The sequence below is a fragment of the Eschscholzia californica genome, unplaced genomic scaffold (assembly GCF_041429995.1).
Source record: "Eschscholzia californica isolate CP2 unplaced genomic scaffold, dmEscCali1.0.p SCAF_1, whole genome shotgun sequence".
Taxonomy (NCBI): domain Eukaryota; kingdom Viridiplantae; phylum Streptophyta; class Magnoliopsida; order Ranunculales; family Papaveraceae; genus Eschscholzia; species Eschscholzia californica.
In genome coordinates this window covers 82,030,806-82,051,368 of record NW_028238198.1, presented here as the reverse complement: position 1 = coordinate 82,051,368, position 20,563 = coordinate 82,030,806, and the positions used below count along the sequence as shown (strand labels likewise).

Below are 20,563 nucleotides of genomic sequence, written 5' to 3'. Positions count from 1 at the left end.
TGCTACTGATCTTAAAGTCCTGGCATGAAAGATGAAGCGGCACACAAACATTTATGATACATAGAAAGTAAATAAAAATACATACAACATTCACAATCAATCAAGTAAACTTCACTGCTGAAGATTGTTCATACGAGCACACATACATAAATACATAACGAAGAACGGTACCTTCGTGTTACCTTGATGAAAATGCCTCTATAGTGACATAACTTCACATTGTACCACAGAATGTTTGTCGAAATTAGGTTTCTATCACGAACACTTGCCCTCTACTGTTGGTCTTTTGACGTGGTTCTTTCATGGAAAACTAGCTAAATATGTAATGAAGCGAGTACCTCCAATAATGAAGCTATGAATTGCATTTGGGTCTCTTCATCTATAGTCAAGAAAAGAGGAACATGTACGAAAAGAGATTTTATGCCGTTCTCCTCTGCAAACCGAAGTGAATGATAGTAGACGTAATTGCATACAAAGCGCCCAGCATCATTAGATCTCATCACCTCGTAACCCATCTTTGTCAATCTCTTAGTGATATCATCAACAGGAAGAGCAGTCTGCGATGGCATATAAAGAGGGAACTAAGAAAAGTAAAAAAAATCAACGAGCAACAGACATTTATATCACCGTCGAAAGTTGCAGGTCCAACACCTTTACAACATACTTGTAAAGAACTTTTATGTTTCGTTATTTCAATTTCACGACTGACACTAAGAGCAGTATTCAAATTACCTCTCGCCTTCGTGCAATATCTCCATCTGTAGGAACAATGGGTACATTCTGAAATGAAAGTATACAAAAACAAATCAATAAACGACAAACAACTTTTACGTTTCGTAATTTCAACTTCACAAACATATTCTAGGTCAAACGAGGCAACTACTACTAACATGAGGTCTCCATCCCATCTCATCAGGACAACGGAATGTAGCTTCATTCACTGCTTGGTTCTCAATTGCAAATTTCGTCGCACCACTATTGACCCCAAAGTGAAGCTGAAGAACAAAACAACATTTAGCAAGAACTAGCATAAAACTTAGCCATGAAACTGTTCTAAGAAGGTCAACTGGTAAGAATACTCGAATAATCAAAATTGCTATGGAAGAAACAGATCAACTCACCCAAATAATGTTCTCTGAGTTTGAAGGTAATGAACTAGATGAGTTGCCTTTTACAGCTGACTGTAATACTGAGTAAAGAGGAGCAACTGCACCTTCCCCGGCCGTCTCGAGAACATTACAACTCCCAAGAATCAATCCTTTTGGGATACCCTTTTTCTGAATATATTCTTTTAGGTTACTCACAATGGTCTCAGTTGGGTTTTCTGCAACTCCATGGAATTTCTTAAATCCAGTTACATGGATTGTTACTGCTTGAGGCCCTTCTGATCCCATTTAACTATTAAAATTACCTGAAATCAGAATGAGAATATCAATTAAATATGATAGAAATTCATGTAGAAAAAATAACTATCAGGGAAGTCAATTAATAGGAATCTTTATTACTAATTGAATAAACTTGATAAGTAAAAGATACTGTAGAACAACTCTACAAATTGAAAAACCAAACCCACACACAAGGAAACAAAACCCTAGAAAAAAAATGAGTGCTAAACATCAATTGAGAAATTCTAAGATCTCAGTCAGATAAACCTGTATAAAATGGATAATTAAGTAAAACAACATAAACCCAAAATTGAATATAGTTGAGCAAAATCACTGAACTGATTGAATCACCCAGATAATAAGGAGTAATTAAAGTTTCAATATAAAGGAAAATTAGAACCCAAATGAAAAAAAAATATCAGTGATTGATCATTAAAGGAATCAAACATATTGAAGAAGTCAGAAACAAGAACCCTTTGTTATGATCTGAGAGAAAAGTGGAGTAGTAATTAAGAAGTGAAAATTGAATGAAGGGGAAACAAATAAAGTTGTTCTTCTTACCCTTTTTTTGTATGTTGAGAAGTGATTTTAATTGTTGAGTTTATTCTCTCTCTCTCTCTCTCTGGTCTAGTCTAGAAGAGAAAAGAAAGAACTTTGTTTGGATTATATTATATAAGGCCATGGAAGAGTAAACAAACAAAGAAAGCAGTGGTTGTGGGTCTCTTCAATTGTTTTTTTCTTTTTTTGTTGAGAAGGGTCTCTTCAATTGTTAGTGAGAGAGACAATATTTGTTTGTTTGTTTAGACGTGAAATGAGTAGTACTACTTTTTTTAAGTGGAAGTGGAAACGTTGCTGTTAATTTTATTTATATATAACGACAATAATAATAATAATAAGTTAATATCGAAGAAAAATATAGAAAGGAACAGAGACATAACATTTGCTTGAACCACTCGGTCATCTCGGAAACAATTATATTAGACAGGCTTGGTCTATGGGTAGCTCACTGTCTAAGAGTAGGAGTAGTTCATTTGTTTCGGGTGTTTCTGCAACAGAAGGAATAGAGTTCTCTGATGCAATATACGAGTTAGTCCTAGCAGCTGAGGAGGTCTTTATGTGTTTGTCCTCGATGGTACAGGAGACCCCCAACCTGGACAGATTGTCCACCGAGGGTTGGAGAGAACCCTTTACAAGTGGTACACATCAGCAACAAAAAGGGCGATAGCCTTGCAACAGTGCAACTATCGATGGAGCTGGAAGCTCTTAATCACCAACATATCTGATTATGAGGGAAGGATTGTCATAGAATCCCATCATACAGTGACCTAGCTATCTGATCTGTTCCTTCGCTAGGTCAGGTACATCTTTCTCACTTCTCTAGCCGATTCCCATTGTCTTATGATATTCCAACCGAAAATAGAGAATTGTTAACTTCAATATACCGGGGGGCAGGCATAACTTGCTATGCTCAAGACCAACTCTGTTGATCCTCTCTCTCAAATTACAGGAGGGACTTTGATTCAATAGACGTTGCTTAATTGCAATTCACATTCTAATCTCAAACAATAATCATACACACCAAAAGGAAAAAAAAGAAGGTGAAATTTATCTGTGGCGTGATATGACAGATAATAAATACTGAGATTATGAGTTTCATTGCTTAATCACATATTGAGACAACAGATCGTGCGAGATTAGGTTCTTCTGTAGTTTTTTTGTCAAACCTGGTAAGAACAAAAATAATGGAACATCAATGATGACATACAAAATTATTGAGAAAGTCTGGCAAGAAAGATATTAGACGTGGTTAATTAGTGGTCATACCTTGCAAAGTTACAGAAATGGTATAGATGAATTCACGTTTCATCCTCTTCGCTATCACAAATCAAGAAATCTTTAATCTGATCTCTGAAATTGTAAGAAAATACAAAAACAGTTGCTAGATTTATTAGGAACAATTTGTGTTATTCTTTTCCTTAACCTTCTCAAATTAGATCATTAAGTCGAAGGTAGAAAGACAACTACACAAGCACAAGTAGTGCAGCTACCCAAGCCAGCAGAATTTGTTACCTTAGATTAGCTTGGTCGTCATTAATGCTGTCTTTTGGTGCTCGAACTGTCATTGCTTGTGGTAGAAGTGAATAGAACTCGTCTATAGACGATAGCTCTTTGGGGAGTATCTGAAACTGACAACTTGGACAGCAACTCGATCCAAATATTTCGCTACTTGTTTCACAATTCCTGAGTTCGTTTTTCAAACTTTCCAGGTCCGAGTTATTCAGTGGACTGTAGCAGATTGGGCAGAGAAACTCCGAAAGCACAGATTCCTCCGATTTGAGGTTCTGCTTCTTACGTCTTCGCCATCGGGAAGGCATATGATCGTTAGGGTCTTTGGTGGCCTCTGGTAGCTTATTAAAATGAAATGGGGTAAGCTTCTCTCCTGTTCTCACTATGCTTCTTTCACGAGAAGGATTTTCTTCCTGATAAATTTTGAAGAATATTTCATGAGTTCAGAGGATTTGCTAGTTTGGATCATACACTGGAAGTTTGTAATTTCACATATCAGACATGAAATAAAAGAAACCTAGTATTTACCTGCAAAACTGCAATGAAGGATGATATCAAGCCATTGATACCAGATCGAGGACGATCAATCGACTCCAAGGTTTTCAAACTGCCATTCGAAAAGAATCTTATGCTTAATATAAGATCTAGACGACAAAATATATAGCGAAGAAAACGATTATTACGAACCCGTCAAGGTGGCAAAGCATCTTGAGCTCTCGTTCAACACAATCTCGAAGAGGAAATACCAACGGGACCTCCCACCTTGCATCAATATATTGTATATCTGCAGGTAAAGAATAACCTTGTCCCTGGTGTAAGAGAAGAATGTATAAGAATAAGATCCCAATGTGTATTTCATTGTTGACAAAATCGCCACTTTCATACACTCTTTTAATGCGAGTACCTAACTTTTCTACTTTTTAGAAAGGAATATATGAACACGGTTTGAGGTAGAAATGAGACAATTGTGAAAGCCGACAAAAAACACTGCCTTCATGCTTCCCACGGGGTTCGAGGAGATCTTTACTGTGTTTCTTGTTTCCCCGTTAAGGTTTTTCTCCAAAAGCAATAGTTATCACATGCCCATGGACAAGATATCCTTCACATTATCTTGTATCTCGTACTTATCATATACAACTGCCAATTTAACTCCATGTACTCTCATGTTCAACAACTCTACCATAAGATGGATTACTAACCTTAACAGTTGCTTCAATGATGTGGCAAGCTATCCTTGATGTGCACGATCCTACAACCAGTTTGTTGTACCCATTATCTAAAGCAATCTGTTAAAGATGAACAAAAGATTCAGAAATGAGGCCTTCCATTTTTCCGAACTCGCTAGTAAATGAATGACCGAGCCGAACCTTCTGCAAGCACAGCATCCGGAGATGCTGCAAAATATCCTCCTTTCCAGTAGCGTCCGTAATAGTATGTATTAGATCTTTCACTCTATTTCTTCCTTCCATAGGGTCTGAAGAAAAAATGGTTTCAATTGGCATAATATGCACTTCCTTTTGTGGTGGAGCTAAACCCGAAGTTACCGTTCTCAAGACTTCAACTGCTTTGTCCAAGTCATGAGAAGGAATAGCAGAAATACAGCTTTCATCAACGAATGCAACTCCAACACCAAATACTGGATAAGACTTATCTCTACTTGCATCCAAATTTTTTTGTGCTTTGTCTTGCAACTCGTGCACAAATTGTAAAGCTACCCTATAACAGAAAATACTATAGTTAGTGATTGTAGGTAGAAATTAGATAATGAACGAACCTGATTACAGATTTAAATCAAAGTAAAGAAGACATACAAGCAAGAGCATGAAGGAAAGGAAACTTAATAAAGAAAGAAGAATTAAAAGAAAAAATAACATAAAGTTAATAGAAAACTAAGAGTCTAAGACCAAGTCAAGTACTTTTTCATTTGCAAAGAACTAGTAAGGTTAGGAGAGGAGCAAAATTAAAGATCACTTTGTGGTGTAACTACTAACATATTTCATTTTTTTCCTCTGGTATCACTCAATTTGCACAAATCATCCAAGGTTTAGCACTAGCTCAACTTACAAATCTCCTGAAGCATTTAGTAGTAGGTCCTAATCAAAGAGATATGGATATTGACGAGCTAATTATATCGTCAAGGTTTAGCACTAGCTCAACTTACAAATCTCCTGAAGCATTTAGTAATAGGTCCTAATCAAAGAGATATGGATATTGACGAGCTAATTATATCGTCATCGTTCCAGTCTTTCAGATGTATTTCCTCTTCATCAGCGCTAGAAGTTAGAAGGGTATGAAAACCTTCTGGCCGTAAAGACTTCCAAAGTTAATGAACCAGAAAAGGAAAACAATTACGTATTAGAGGAACACTTAGCAATAAATGGTGCTTTCTATTGTGTTCAAAAATGAATTTTGAATCATAATTGGTGATGATCAAGTATGGCTATATGGTAGCACCTTAGTATAGATAGACCCTATAATAAAGATTGTCATATATTTTATCTAAAAAGTAAATATCATAATAGTTGGACTCCAAGGGAAATCAAAATTGGCGATAAGTTTACTACTCCACACCAACGAGTAGAAAGGATGAATCAAATATTAATACAGTAATTCTAGTTTAGAGAGGGAAACCTGGAGGAAGGACCACCAGAGAAGGCCACGAGGATATTATCTGTAGGTGAAATCAAGTCTTGGGTGGTGACAGCTTGCTTGAACTTCCCAAAGAGGGATGAACGGAAACACCCCAAGCAGAGGTTACTACTGCTGCTAGTCTCGACACCATTAGAGAGGGAGGGAGAAAGAGCTTCCACCACCTTGCACTTGAAGCATATACGATTCTTGTCGACGCCAACACCACCAAGTTGCTGGTTTCCCAATAATTGCTTCTCTTCCTTCTCGTCGTAATCATCTTCTTTATGGCAACCACCATTACCACAACCTCCTCCAGATGCAGCAGAACCACAAGCCATTCTACACTTCGACTGCAGTCTTCCGTTTTACCAACCCTCTAAGGCACTGTTTCTTTCCACTGAATAACCTGGAAATTGATTTTCTGAACTCATTCAATCAGCAAGATGGTGTTTGTCTAAAATCCTATATATCCCGTGTACTAATACATTTTTATCCTAATCGATTTTAATCCTAATAGACATTCAAAGAATCAAAATTCACCAAAAGTACAAGGTTTAAAATGAGATCAAGAATTTCTCATTACTCTTTTAAGATTTGAGCTAACAATTCATAAACACACATCAAATTGACTTGAACCATCCATATATCTTAAACTACTCAAGAACAAAACCAATAGGAAGTAATATATTTACAGCATAAACAGTGAAAAAATTACTAATTAGTTCTAAAAAACATTCAATAAACCCTAAAAGTTCAAAATCTTACCTTGATGTAGTTTCTTTCACGTTTTGTTACAATACCCTAGTCTAAAACCATACAACTAGCTAAGGATGAGTAAATAAATGAAGCTACCATACCACCATGGATGAAGCTCAAACGAGAGAGGAATTAGGGCTTACAATGAGAGAGAAGGAACTGAACAGAGACAACCGAAGAGGAAGCTCGCCATTCCATTGACAGGCCCAGTTAGTAAAGCAACCCAGGGCAGTTAAAATAGGTCTTGGTCTTGGGCTTGGTCTTGGGCTTGGTCTTGGGCTTGGGAGCTATAAATATGAAGGAAAAGTTAAAAAATGCACACAGTTAAATTCTTGTATGCACACTTTTCACTTGACCAAATTAAGTTTGTTCTTACCGTCTCTATCGCAAATGGTTGTTAATTAGAGTAATCATTCGGTACTGTAGTGGATTACTCGCGTCTCTGTTAGGGGTTCGGTAACTAACTTCTGAAAACTTAAGCTTATTATCCTGAAATGCTAGTGTTGGGTCACTAGTAGGATACCCTAACAAGATAGAGAGATATACAACATGAAAATGTAGCCGCAAGAGATATTAGATAGAGCGTAATTAAGGAGGAAGATAGTGGTGATGATAGAAGTGGCTCGTCGTGATAGAAGTCGTTGGTGACGTGATAATACTAAAGGTGATGGTTTAGGATACCTCAACAAGAGCACCTTTTTTTTGTAGGCACTCGACTAGAGTGATCCACTGCAGTCAACACAATTTGACCGAAAAATATTGTAGGCGCCCTTTCCTCGGGTTGTCCAGTTTGAGAGAGAGCAAGCATACTTTCACTGGTTCCAATTGAGACCTTACACCATGGTCTTGGATCGTGCACTCCGAGAACATTCAGAATGTTCTAGATATGATAAATTTAATTACTACTTACAGATCTCTCTAAAACCACTTGAAATCAACCCAAAACTAATGGTATACACTTTTCAAACACTATTTAAATTCGTAAAATTATCAAAAAAAAAGTTTTATAACTTGTTTTTAATAAGAATTGGAGATCGTTGGAGCCTTTCTTTTCTCTCTGTCTTCATGAACCAACTATAGATAATACCCATTAAAAACACGAAGAAAGAGAGAAAGTAAGAGTGGAAGAGAAGCAGAGAGTGAGATAATGGCATGAGATAAATATATATACATATATATACACATACATATAGAGAGAGAAGGGAGCAGGGAGAGAAGAGATAGTAATGGTGGTGGTCGGAAGTTGTGTTGGTGATGATTAAGGGTCAAAGTTCAATAAAGTGAACTTTTGGGTTGAACAACAAAATGGGTGAAAAGTGGGATGCCTATAAAGTGGCAGGCCTAAAGCAAAAAGGTGGGGAGCCTTAGAAATACGGGGTAGTTTATGGTGGAGTTCAAGAGAAGATTTATAGGCGCACCCACAAAAGGCACCTTCTATTCGCACAAACCTCCCATATTGACTCGAAAGAGCGTCTTTAGCAACAATAGGGACGCCATTGAATCTCCCTTCACTTTTGGTGTACAAGGGGATTGCCATAGCCGACAACTATCCCCGTTCCGCTGGGACCAGATGTCCATATAAACTTCCCTAAGCAATGGTGTTTCCAGAGGCCCAACATTCATACATATCCAAGGCCCATGAGGTCCAAGTGAATATGAATTCATAGCGAGGGTATAATCCGTGTTTGATGGACATGGACAGTTCTATAATCACAATCGTGAGAGATAAAATTGAAGGGTATAGTCTAAGTCATCGAAGATAATAGTATATTTTGAAAATGATACCCTCCTCCCTTATAATATAGATTATTGTAGTGTATTCATTTCATAAAGTTTCTAAGTTCTCTACCCATTCAATTCTATCACTCACCCACTTTACTTAAGTACAAAATAAAATTATAAATATATGAAATTTGTTAGTTACACCTATATATGACGTGTCAACGAGTCAGCATTAACTTGTAACATTATAAAAACAATCAGCAAAGTCTACGATCATTATTGAGAAGAAGAATTTTAGTATAAACAACAAAAATTGATCTGTTAATGTGACTAATTAACCTAACTGTCATTCGACGACTAGGGTTTTCTTTTCATTTTCCCTCTCTCATGGTTATATATATTGTATAGTGTACTTGAACAAAGGCATTGTGGTTTGCAGATGCATGGTTTTGAAATTTAATAGATCATATTAAGTCAATTAATTACTTTAAAACCATAAACAATTTGGGGTCAAAACATGTTTAATTATTAAAATAAATGAATAAGAAATTGATTGAAATATAAAGTCAAAAGTCAAAACATAGGACTTAAGGGAGAGGAGAAGCTCTCCATACATTAACTATAATTTTACTTATTAAATCCGACAATTTATACTTAAGCCATTATTAGATGTCCTCCATTTTTATTATAATTATTAATATAGTTTAGTAGTGGGTGACTCGTGTAGTTCGTGTGCATTTACCCCTTTAAAGTACGAAAGAGGTACTCTGAAAGTATTACTGATCAGACTACCAAAGCTTCATTATGTATTTTATATGTTTATGTACCGTAAAAAAGAATTGTACAGTAAGATTTAAACAATGGTATGTTAAAGTGGAAATACGCACAGATTATTGCGTATTGTGAGTTTCACAATTTTGACATCAAAGCTCAAACCTTAGTAGATATAAGATGAATCAAACTGATCATTTACGACAAATACATATTAATTTGTTAGCATTACCGTTACGATAATTATTGGTATTAAATAAATTATATTTGTTTTGAAAAGTTAGTTGTAATTTAGTTTTTTTGATGTTGTTATGTAACTTCATATTTAATACTTCTGACTTATGACTTTTGAAGGACGCATTTTCATTTTTTTATTTTTTTATTTTTTTATTTTGGTTGACAAACACTTCCCCGCTTTTAAAGTATGTTTACATCAATCTCGGCCTTAAAGGTTGTGGCTTATTTGAAGAGTTATTCGAGTTCGATGGATTTGTTAAGGGCTTGGTGTTTTGTTTTGTTTCTTGACCGAGTAACTAGATCTCATACGTTAACGATCTTCATCATTTAGATCTTAGATTAGTATGAATATCTTATGCATTAAGTAATAGCAGATGATGTTAAAAGTGATATTTTCTGTTATCTTCTTAATGATCGAGATCTACAGTTAAATGATGAAAATTCCATCAAAATCCACGTGTAGATGTATGTATGGCAGTCAATGTGTTAACTTTTTGTTAGTGAGGCTGCCTAATATTTAGCTAGATAACACTAATAATTAAAGTGTAGAAAAGATGATGGCTAAATTGAGACACATGGGGCAAGCACTAAAGGTCAAAGTCAAAAGAAACAAAACTAACTCTGTGTCTCTGTTTAATAAAATCTAGGTAACGAGAACTTATCCCTAAAAGTTGATTTTGGGGAGTGATGGGCACGAAGACATGACCCTTTATGACTAAATTGAACAACTTCTTATTTTCCTTGGCATTTCTCTATCTAATATCCTCATCTTGTTTGTTGTCGTCATCATCTACATCAATGGATCACCTCGAAATTATAATTGGTGGCATTGGTATTTCTCGAAGCCACTAGTTTAACAACGCTTGGGTTTTTTAATGTGAACAGAGGGATCGAATTACTTTTACAGTTTAAATGTGTATTTGGGAGTAATTTTTTATGAAGAGCACTAGCATGGTGATACAAGGGCGTTTCTTCAAACCCTCAAAATAAGGTGATATGTAAATTTAGGGACTAGGGGACCATAGTTTATTTTCTAGATTTGTTATCTCATGTCATGTACGTATAATCAGACACGCGTATGTGCGTATATTTTCCCCATCATTAGAGAAAATTGAGAAAATTAAAGTGATGCTAAGAAACTCTTTTTTGTTTTCTTTTAAATGGCAAAATCTGTACCCTATTGATTATTGAGAAGAAAACTAACTACAAGTTCCACTAGAGAAAGATAAAGGGAAAAACATCAACAAAGGACTACTAGTTAACTATAATACATGTTAGAATGGCATCCTGATAAAAGGACTACTAGTTAACATCAATCCATGGGCGATTAATAGATCATGAGACCGTCCATGAATCAACTCTTTAACACCGATGATCGGCTGGAAAGAGCTTTGAAACTCCTATTTGTTTAGTTTTACAACACGTAACCTAGATGCGTAGAAATGTACCAATGAAAAATGAAAACAGAAAATGAAAAAAGCACATAACTTATTTGGCGCTATCCGCCAACGCTCTGTCATTGAGAGAGCACATACTTGAAAAAACAGAAGGAAAGTTGACAACCTTGAATTGATTTGTCGAAGCAACTATTAAACATTGAAATATAGTTGTCTTGTACATTCTTGCATGCCGTAACAACATCTCTATTTCTCTGCTTGACCTAATGTGTCATAATACAAGTACGAAGTTGCCTACTGTTAGCCAACCGATAAAAGTTGTTAGCCTTCCACTATTAGATTTTAGATATTTCTTCGTGTTCCTTTTAGGGAATAAAGACAAGAAAGATAAAAGAAACAACATAGACAATCGAATTAATTCATGCTAATCTAGTCAAGAATAGCCCATAGAATGATAGAAAGTGGAAAACCTTTGCGGCTTCTTTTATATCGACCTCTCCTTTTCCATTCATTAAAAGTTAATATCAATTAGAATAAGGACTTCTTTACAAAATTGGGTTAAGTAGATATTTTTTTTCAATTTTGCCTTTTAGGAGGGTGTAAAGTGGAAAATCACTATTGATCTTGGGTAGTTTTGTTGTCTCCAGATGGCTCAATAAGAATCAAGATTTATGTTTAGTGAGTTTTTTTTTTTTGTTTTTTTTTTTGTTTAGTGAGTTGGGAATATGACCTTCCACACAATCTTTAAGTTGATCTCCCAACACTTACTCATATTACAAAGGCCCACCTTGATTCTCCTAATATCTCAATTCTACCACAAAAATGATTTCTCCCTAAAAGAAATTTATGATACTATTAAAAATTGTTTTTTCTTTATTGCAAGCATCCATTAACAAATCCATACAAAGTTTAAACCACAATAAACATAGAAAAGCTTAAATAAATATATAAAATTAGTTACAACATAAAAAAAAAATATTGTTAAAGATTTTGTGGTGCAAAATCCAGATTATCTAGCCGTTTGATATCAAGAGATTCATATTTTCAAAACTGATAAAAGTAACAGTGAACGCTACTTAAGTTTAAGAAGTGTATTTAGAACAAATGTATCATCCCAAAAATTGATTTTTCACACTATCATAGAAAAATAATGACATATAGTACTCTTTTTTAAGTAGAACTAGTAAAACAATACATTCACGATTAAACTTAGTGCCTCGTGCCTGAACATTGAGAACTAACCACACTGAGATTTATTTTTTAGTGGTATATATGAATAGCACTATGATGATGACAATTAAACAACCAATATTCTTTGTTCTGCAAGATTAAATTTAAATTGGTTATTTGTAGGTGGGTGTTGTGGGTTGGGAACTTCTAATAAAGATCTGACATTTGTTACACCTCCAACTTAACATGACACAAATAAAATAATAAATATTTGAATAAATAAAAGCACTTAAAATACAAAAAAAAAAAAGTAAACATAAGATATTTATAGCTTATCCATGCAAAAGAGACAGAAATATAGCTGTAACCAAATAAGTAAATGCTAAAGTAAAGAAAAAGAAAGCCAATCATTCAAGTATATAAGATTGAAGATGAGATCCCCTCCTCATTTGACCTACATGCACCTTTACTACACCAAATTCCAATATCTATTACCACCAAACAAAACTACCCATCACATCCAATTTTTATCCTATCATGGTAATTGCTTTTTTCAACAACATAAAAAAAATACTAATTGCTTGCTTGCTTCAATGGCTGCCGCCCTCCCTCCCAAATAATGCCACATTAGAGTATTATATTTATTTTAAGATTAAGTTTCGTTCGATAGTTCAACAAAAAAAAAAAGTGTCGTTGGAGAATTTCATCAAAAAAAAGTGTCGCGTTAGAGATGCTCTTAGTTGTTTGTATATCTTAAGATCTTGAAACAAATCTCTATAGTTAAGTATGTGGTTTCAGCTTTCAGAACAAGTCTGCTTTTACAGGAAAGTCTTGTTTAAGTCATGAATTGAGTAGAAAAGTAAACCCACGAATGCTCAAACTGTACAAACAAATGACATTATTTTTTTGTTAGATTTAGAGAACAAAAAAACAAACACTACCTTAACTGGTATTTGGTTTTGTCTAATTGATACCAACTGGCTAACTACTGAGTCGACTGATTTTTAAGTATATTTAGTATAAGATAGACTTTAATTAAGAATATACACCAGTATGTAAAATAGACAACAGAAGAAGAATCTCCAGGCTCTAGGACTAGTCAAAGTGGTCATGGAGAGATTCGGTCCTAAATTTGGAAAGCAAATATAAAAGAACCGAAAGCGTAGTAAGCAGTGTGTAGGGTTGCTATCTATCCCAAAAAATAACTAGTATTGACGTTTGAGCTCGACCTGGTAATCCTAGATAGCGGAGTTTACAACAAGAAAATTAAATCATAAATCGATGACAAATTAGTTCATCCTCGATCCAACAATTACCTTGAGGTAGAGCTCATTAAACCGTGGTTTAACAAAGAAAAACTACACCCATGACGACTTAGTAAACAGTGACTAATTTGTGTAACATTTTTCCATTAAATTAGTACATGAAACAAATGACACATAATATTGATAGACAGGATTGACCTTGAACTCAAAATAATACAATTCAGATTCAGATTCCAGAATTGAGGATATGGTGAATATTATATATACTCCAAACTAATGGAGGGAAAAAACTAGCAGTTTGGGTCAACAATTGGGGTGTTTGGGGCCTACTAATTATTCATGCTAATTTATGTTATTAGGAGAAAGATAGAGAGAGAGAGAGAGAGTCTAAGAGAGAGAGAGGAAGCCAGTCAGAGCAGAGAGGGATGCTGAACTGTACATGAAGGTACAATGGACATAATCAAGAAGTTGGATCCTAGTTAGAGACACCTAATATAACATGGTGTGCTTAAATAAGTTACTTAATTAACATATGACATTAGTGACATTACTTAATTATATTTTTTGAGACCCAGGCAACCCATCATTAAGGGGAGAAGGTCCACTAATCTATTGCAGCACACAGCAGCCACATATCTGTTAGGGGTGTCACTGGTAGGACCCCACCACCTCCTCTCAAACACTAAATGTAACTTATTTAGTAAACATTTTAGCACAAAGTCACTGAGTTTCTAGTCGCCTTTTCGCTTCAAATGTCGTTCAAACATTTTAGCACAAACAAGTCTCTGGTAGTCTTTTTCGCTTCAAATGTCGTTCAAACACTAGATAAATGTAGATTATTTGGTAAACCATTTTAGCACAAAATCACAAGTCTATGTTAGCCTTTTTCGCTTCAAATTTTGTCACATTTCTTTAAAATCATTACTATTCCAAACTACTAGTACGGATACCAAGTATTAATTACAAATAATCAATTAGATCTAGCTTAATTGTTATGCCTCAAGGATCGATGTTTAGGTTTTCATTGCTCGCTCGAGAACAAATGAAAAATGATTAGACTAATAAGTTATAGACGCTAACTAAATGCTTAAAATCCATCTGGTAAAGAAGTATAACAGATAAACCTGTGAAATGTGAAACTCACATTAGACTATAACTACCTACAAACTTAATAATATGTACATGAAAGATTCTAATTACGAATATATATTAGTATGTGGCTAATTTATTTAACTTTAGCTTTGGTGTCCTATGGACTAAGAATGTGATTCAATAACCGAAAAGTCAAGTTTAGTTTTTCTTTCTAAAAGATTAATGTATTAGGTTGTTAAAAAGAAATACTAGGTCGTGGGCAGAAGAGAAGGAACATTTTATAGTTGAAAGTGCTATTTTTATCTTAAGAAAAGAACAATACATTTTAGGGTTTAATGGAAATCTACAGACTAAAGACATGTGCTCAAAGCTGGCATTGCATTTTTTATATTCTATTTAAGGAAACTTATACGTACCTGTCGTACTAGAGACAGAGAGAGATGACAAAGAAAGTAGAGAGAGAAAGAAGAAAGAAATGAGAGAAAGTAGAGAGAGAGAGAGAAATGAATTAGTATATGTAAGTAGGGTAGTGTGGTACGGAGCGGTGTTTTGTACAGTTCCTAGCTCTCTGGCCCCTCCTCTATCTTGGGATTGAATTTCGATCTCATAAATTTTTTGGAGTAGCTTAATTTTGGTCCACAAGACTAGACTAGACTAGCTAGGTAGGGCTAACACGGTTGATAGTTGGACCAAACCAACCCCCCATGAGACTATGGGAGTTGGCAAATCAAAGGATTTAATGGTAGATTACAGATAAGACTCTTATGGGAAAAAATGACTTCACAATTTAAACACGAGGAAATGTAAATGTTAATATCATATGACACGACTGAGGTCCAAACACATTCCAACAGATGAAAAACTTTTCAAGAACAATGTAATAGGAGTCTCGTTGTTGGTTGCTCCGCCAATCTCGGTCACGTTTTTTCGGCCATACAAACTTTACCATCAAATTAATCATAATATTTATTGGAATATTTTGTAGAAATTATTAAACCTGCAACATGTTAGAAGCTGATTGAAATGAGAGATGCTAGAATCACAAAAGATTTTGACAAAAAAAAGTTCTCAGCTGATGTGGCGGTTGTGATTTTCATCTTTCAACGGCCTAGATTTGGTCAAAGTTTGAAACCACACCCGCCACATCAGCTGGGAACCTTTTTTTGTCAAAATCTTTTGTAACTTTATCATTTCCCGATTGAAATAACGAAGATTAAACTATAAATAGTAAAAACGTAGTGAAATTGAAGATTTAGAAGATTAAACCTGCAACATGTTAGATTACCAGAATTAAAATCAATACTTCAAAAGTAATGACTTGTTATGTATTTATAACTCAAAAAGAAACTAAATGGTAAAAGTGAAGAAGGAAAAATGGGCTAGAGGTCAAAAAAACAAGGTTCTAATAGTGTTAATAGTCCACTCATCTCCCAAAATGTATGAAAAATCTAAAAGTATAAATTATAAATCCAAATCTAGTCCAATTAAATCCCAATGCATCAAATTCCATCTCTAAACAAACACTTTTTTATCTTCTTCCACTTTACCTCTCTATATATAAAAAGTCATTTATGTATTCAACATTTCTAATAGTTCATAACTCAATTTTTCAAATGCTTAGAACACAGAAGACTAACTAATAAGGATTACACACTAAAAATGCATTGTACAAACTACCAGATGCAATATGCAAGCATTGAATTAGAAATGCATTATACGAAAGATTAATATAAATTCATATTGTACTCATCATTTTTTAATAGTTTTCAACCTAATTTTTTAGAGACACTTAAAAATGCAGTTACAAACTACCAGTTGCAATATACAAACATTAAATTAGAAATTGGTTATACATTTGAAAATGTATTGTACAAACTAACAGATGCATTATACAAACTACTACATGTATAAAATCTTTTAACTGAGGGTATTTTGGACGTTTTAGCTAAATGACTAAAAATCTATAGACTTTTGTGAGTAGACCTTAGAGCAACTCCAATGTGGGGGGCTGGAGCTCCCAAATTCAAAATTTGGGAGCCCCAGCCCATGGAGTCCAACCCGGGAGCTCCGGGGCTGGGCTCTCGGTGGGGCTGGAAGCCCCATGCTCCCAAATGGGAGCCCGGGCTGGGGGGCTCCCAGCCCCTAATGTGACCGTTGGGGTGTTCCCAACGGTCACATTTAGGGTGGATTCCCTTAACCCGGACTCCCAGCCCCTAATGTGACCGTTGGGGTGTTCCCAACGGTCACATTTGATTTTTTTTATTTTGTTATTATTTTATTTTTTTTAATTTTTTTTAAATTGATTTTTTTTTATTTTGTTATTATTTTAAATACTTCTTTTTTAAGCATCTTTTTTTTTAATTTTTTATTTTTTTGTGTTTATCTTTTTGTTTTTATCTCGACGGAATAATATCACATTTTAATTCATAGTCGAAATCTAATAATTTATAGTCGAAATTTAAAATCAAAATTCCGCACACGTACTTCGCACACGTATATTATTTTGATTTGCCGGTTGGGAGCCCGACGTTGGAATCGAGAAAAGCCCCGAGGCTCCCAAAATTCAAGGGCTTCCAAAATTGGGAGCCCGAGCCCCACATTGGATTTGCCCTTAGGTTGAATTTTTCGTAACTTTTAGACTTTCACCCCATGGTTCCTCGAAGGAATCATCCTTCTTCATGTAATAAAGTGACCAGAAGCCAAGACCACATTAACACTCGTATTCCGAAAATATCCAAAAAATCCATAGTTGAATTACCAAATGCCCACCCTCAACGAAAAAAAAAGCTACCAAATGCCCTAGAAAGTACTCACACTTATTTAACACGTACTGTATATTAATTTGGTATTAATTATTGTCCTGTACAATCATTTTCATCAGGACACTACTGCAAATGCCAAGTGCATATCCCCGCCCTATGTTCCAACCTATCTTTAATTTGTACGGCTTCACTTCCCGAGTCCTAAAAACTAACTTCAAACTGCCGACCTCCTAATTTCTTTAATTTCGAACCCTAATATCAATAAAAATAAATCCAGATACATAGTTCGAAAATGTTGTCTAAGTGTAAACTGATTGATGACACGACATACTCATTGTGCACTACGACACTGCCACATCATCATCATTCTAGCCATGTTTAAACAAAAATTTTCATTCATAGATTTATAAACTCTTCTAATTTGATTGGAAGACAATATATTTGTCAATCATCTTTTATTCTTCGATAGAGAATCACACCATTTACTAAGTTTTCAAGTTATAGGCCCGGGTTCGAACTATAGACAATAGAGCCAATAAAATTTCCCGTGAACTGACTAAATAATGGCTCTCTTAGATTTTTAATCGAATAAAGATGAGGTGATCGAATTAATTTGAATTGACTTGTTAGTAATTCAATGATTATCTCTTCACACTTTTTGGAACAAGTAGAGAGTAATAGCGACCACTGACTGATGAAATAAGAAGATTCAAAATTTGTTAGAAAATTAGATTTGACTTAGGTTATTAGTAGATAAGGACTTTTTCCTAAAGATAATTTGCAGCTCTACTCCTTTATACAAGTAGAGTTTTAGCATAATCGCCTCCGTAATAAATAAGCATACCCTTGTTTCAATTAGTTTTTTGCACAAAGGAAAAATCAAAAACTAAATAAACCCTCTTGCTCAAAATCGTAAAATGAGAGAAAAAATCCGAGTAAAACTTGATATGTCTTTCCTCTTCAATTCTTCTAATGCTATAAGCTTTAGTCTCTTGAACTGAAAACTTCTTTATTGTCTTTTGTGTTGTTGTAAGTAATGTTTTAAGAATATTTGTGCTTTACAATTACTCCTACTAAAAACTCAATGAACTTGTTATGACTAAGAAAAACAAGCAAGCTAAGAAAAACAATAATGGAAGGAAATAATCGTCCAAACACAATAAATCATTTGACGAGACTAATTCCACGACGAACCGTGACGCAATGTTTTTCAATGTGAAAGAAGAACATGAATATAAAGATTTCTCAAAAAAATTAAGTATTTGTAACTAACTAAAATCCTAACATTCATCAGTCTCTTAAACTTCCTCCTAAAACTGACTGCGAGATACACCCTTTACTTTAGTGATAACAACTCCTTATAAAATTAAGACAACCGTAAGTAAAAGAAGTCAGGTTAAGTTTTCTTCGTTTGCTTGATTTTAGTATTAAAAAACTAAGTAAAGCCAAACTTGGAAACTATTTTTGTAGGAGTTCTTTCAATATATACGATTTCCATCCATGCTATATCTATATAAAATTTGATGTGTAATATATGTTATCTTTAACTATTTGAACATGTTTTACCGTATGTTTCTATAGGTCGAGATCACCTATAGTTCGAATTGGATGGAAAACTCAAGCCAAAGTTTCTTCAACGAATATTAATTGCTCCCTCTACAACACAATCCATTAACCACAACCATTATTATTGGATGGAGAACTTGTATTACCTACTTGTCTGCATTATATCACCAAATTGCAGTTCAACGACAAACAAATATTGTCATTTGTAATTGATTCAATTTCTTGCTTACATTCAAAAAGAAATTGTTTAATATTACATAATTAATAAAATCTCATACCGGATCGTACAATGTATGTAACTTCATAAATTCGTGCTCCAATGATCTCACCCGAAAACCAACTTTTGAAATCATATACTAGAAAGAAAACTGAAAATTCTTGACTTTTTCTAAATATATTTAATGTCAACTTGTTTTGGTTCAAGTATCCAAGTCCTCTCTCTGTCTATATAATTTTTAATGTATGTGGATAAGAGTCTTGTATGTGTATAGAAGATATATTGATTGATACAACTAAAATGACCACTTTTAATAGCTACCATCAGCATACTTTATTGACATTGTGCTTGACTTTTCAAAATTCGCATACCCCACAATTTTGCCTTACTAGGAAAGTCCTAGTCCCTTTCTCCTTGGTCAAAATACTCTCCCGGTCAAGAGTCTCATATGGCTTGTCTCTTGGGTTTACCATGACATGCGCCCCTAGTTAAACCACTAGGATTTGGTCAAATGAGAGCGGATTAAAACATGTATACTGAAGAAAAATGACATTATGTCCGACACGTGTTTTAGTCTAATATAACAAAATTAAGAGTTAGTGGGCTATGTAACGCAGTTAGATCTCAACAAAAAAATAAAAAATGTAACGCAGTTAGAACAAGATAAATAAAATTTGTAGTAGTGGTTACAGAAGGATTTAAAACCCAAACCTCTTGCACATAAACATGATTCATAACCACTAAACTACAACTAAATCATGTAACATTTTTGTTTAGAATAAAATTGTTATTTCGAGGGCCATACAAAATGCAAATACATGAGCCCCCTCATTCTGTTGGGGTCTAAATCGTTCGTTTTCGTGGTTTTGGACCGAGATCGCCCTTGAACGAGAGTATGTATTCAGATAAGATTTGGAGAGAGACGGTATGTGTCTCGTCTACTATCCTTTTAAATTCTGGTTGAACACTTACCAAACTAAGATCGACTGTAATAAATACGCGACAAAGCATCACAATTGTGTACGAAATGCTAGGATAACCCATAAGCATCACGTAACAAAGAGGCAAACTATTAGGACTTGATGCCTAATCATTTTTGGGTTTAAGGCTCAACAAAAATTGGCAACCATTTTTGCCAAAATCAAAAATTAAGAAAGAAAATCTACACCAATAAGCCACACCCATACCCACACATAATACCCAAACCCCTTGCCCGACTCTTGACATTTAGAGTGTCTTCAATCATTTTATAATACGAGTATCTCACTACATAAAATTGGAGTTTATGTCACCATTACCGACTACTCGAGTAACAAAATATTGACAGCCAACGCATATCATTTGAACGAAATAACTAGTAGTAGTAGTTTTTAGGTTTAGAGTGGGACATAAAAGTGTGTACCCGCTTCACCAAAAGCAAGTACTTAGAAGGAAAACCTAGGCAACATGTCACCCATACCCATACCCACATCCACATCCACATCCATACCCGAACCCGAACCCGAACCCGAACCCGTAATAGTAC

General features: G+C 34.7%; 2 protein-coding genes across 6 annotated transcripts; both read right to left on the bottom strand.

The window, feature by feature from the left end:
* Window positions 1-32: 32 nt before the first annotated feature.
* On the bottom strand, window positions 33-2,107 carry LOC147569933 (uncharacterized). 2 transcript variants are annotated; one of them, XM_086656435.1, is made up of 5 exons: window positions 1,947-2,107; window positions 1,122-1,411; window positions 891-995; window positions 733-780; window positions 33-557 (listed from the first exon to the last, which is right to left on the bottom strand). In XM_086656435.1, exons 2-5 carry the CDS (start codon window positions 1,392-1,394, stop codon window positions 315-317), a joined length of 669 nt encoding a protein of 222 aa, XP_086512561.1. In that variant the 5' UTR covers window positions 1,395-1,411; window positions 1,947-2,107; the 3' UTR covers window positions 33-314. The 2 variants fall into 2 exon arrangements, with proteins under 2 accessions (XP_086512561.1, XP_086512562.1); XM_086656436.1 differs by lacking the exon at window positions 1,947-2,107 and adding an exon at window positions 1,859-1,933.
* A 792-nt stretch (window positions 2,108-2,899) lies between these two features.
* Window positions 2,900-7,064, bottom strand: LOC147569932 (Adenine nucleotide alpha hydrolases-like superfamily protein). 4 transcript variants are annotated; one of them, XM_086656431.1, is made up of 9 exons: window positions 6,983-7,064; window positions 6,084-6,489; window positions 4,820-5,168; window positions 4,652-4,738; window positions 4,140-4,261; window positions 3,981-4,059; window positions 3,456-3,865; window positions 3,210-3,293; window positions 2,900-3,109 (listed from the first exon to the last, which is right to left on the bottom strand). In XM_086656431.1, the coding sequence occupies exons 2-8, from the start codon at window positions 6,419-6,421 to the stop codon at window positions 3,242-3,244; spliced, it is 1,437 nt and encodes a 478-aa protein (XP_086512557.1). In that variant the 5' UTR covers window positions 6,422-6,489; window positions 6,983-7,064; the 3' UTR covers window positions 2,900-3,109; window positions 3,210-3,241. The 4 variants fall into 4 exon arrangements, with proteins under 4 accessions (XP_086512557.1, XP_086512556.1, XP_086512558.1 ...); XM_086656430.1 differs by having other exon boundaries at window positions 6,849-7,047; XM_086656432.1 differs by having other exon boundaries at window positions 6,084-6,504; window positions 6,849-7,027.
* Window positions 7,065-20,563: the final 13,499 nt, after the last annotated feature.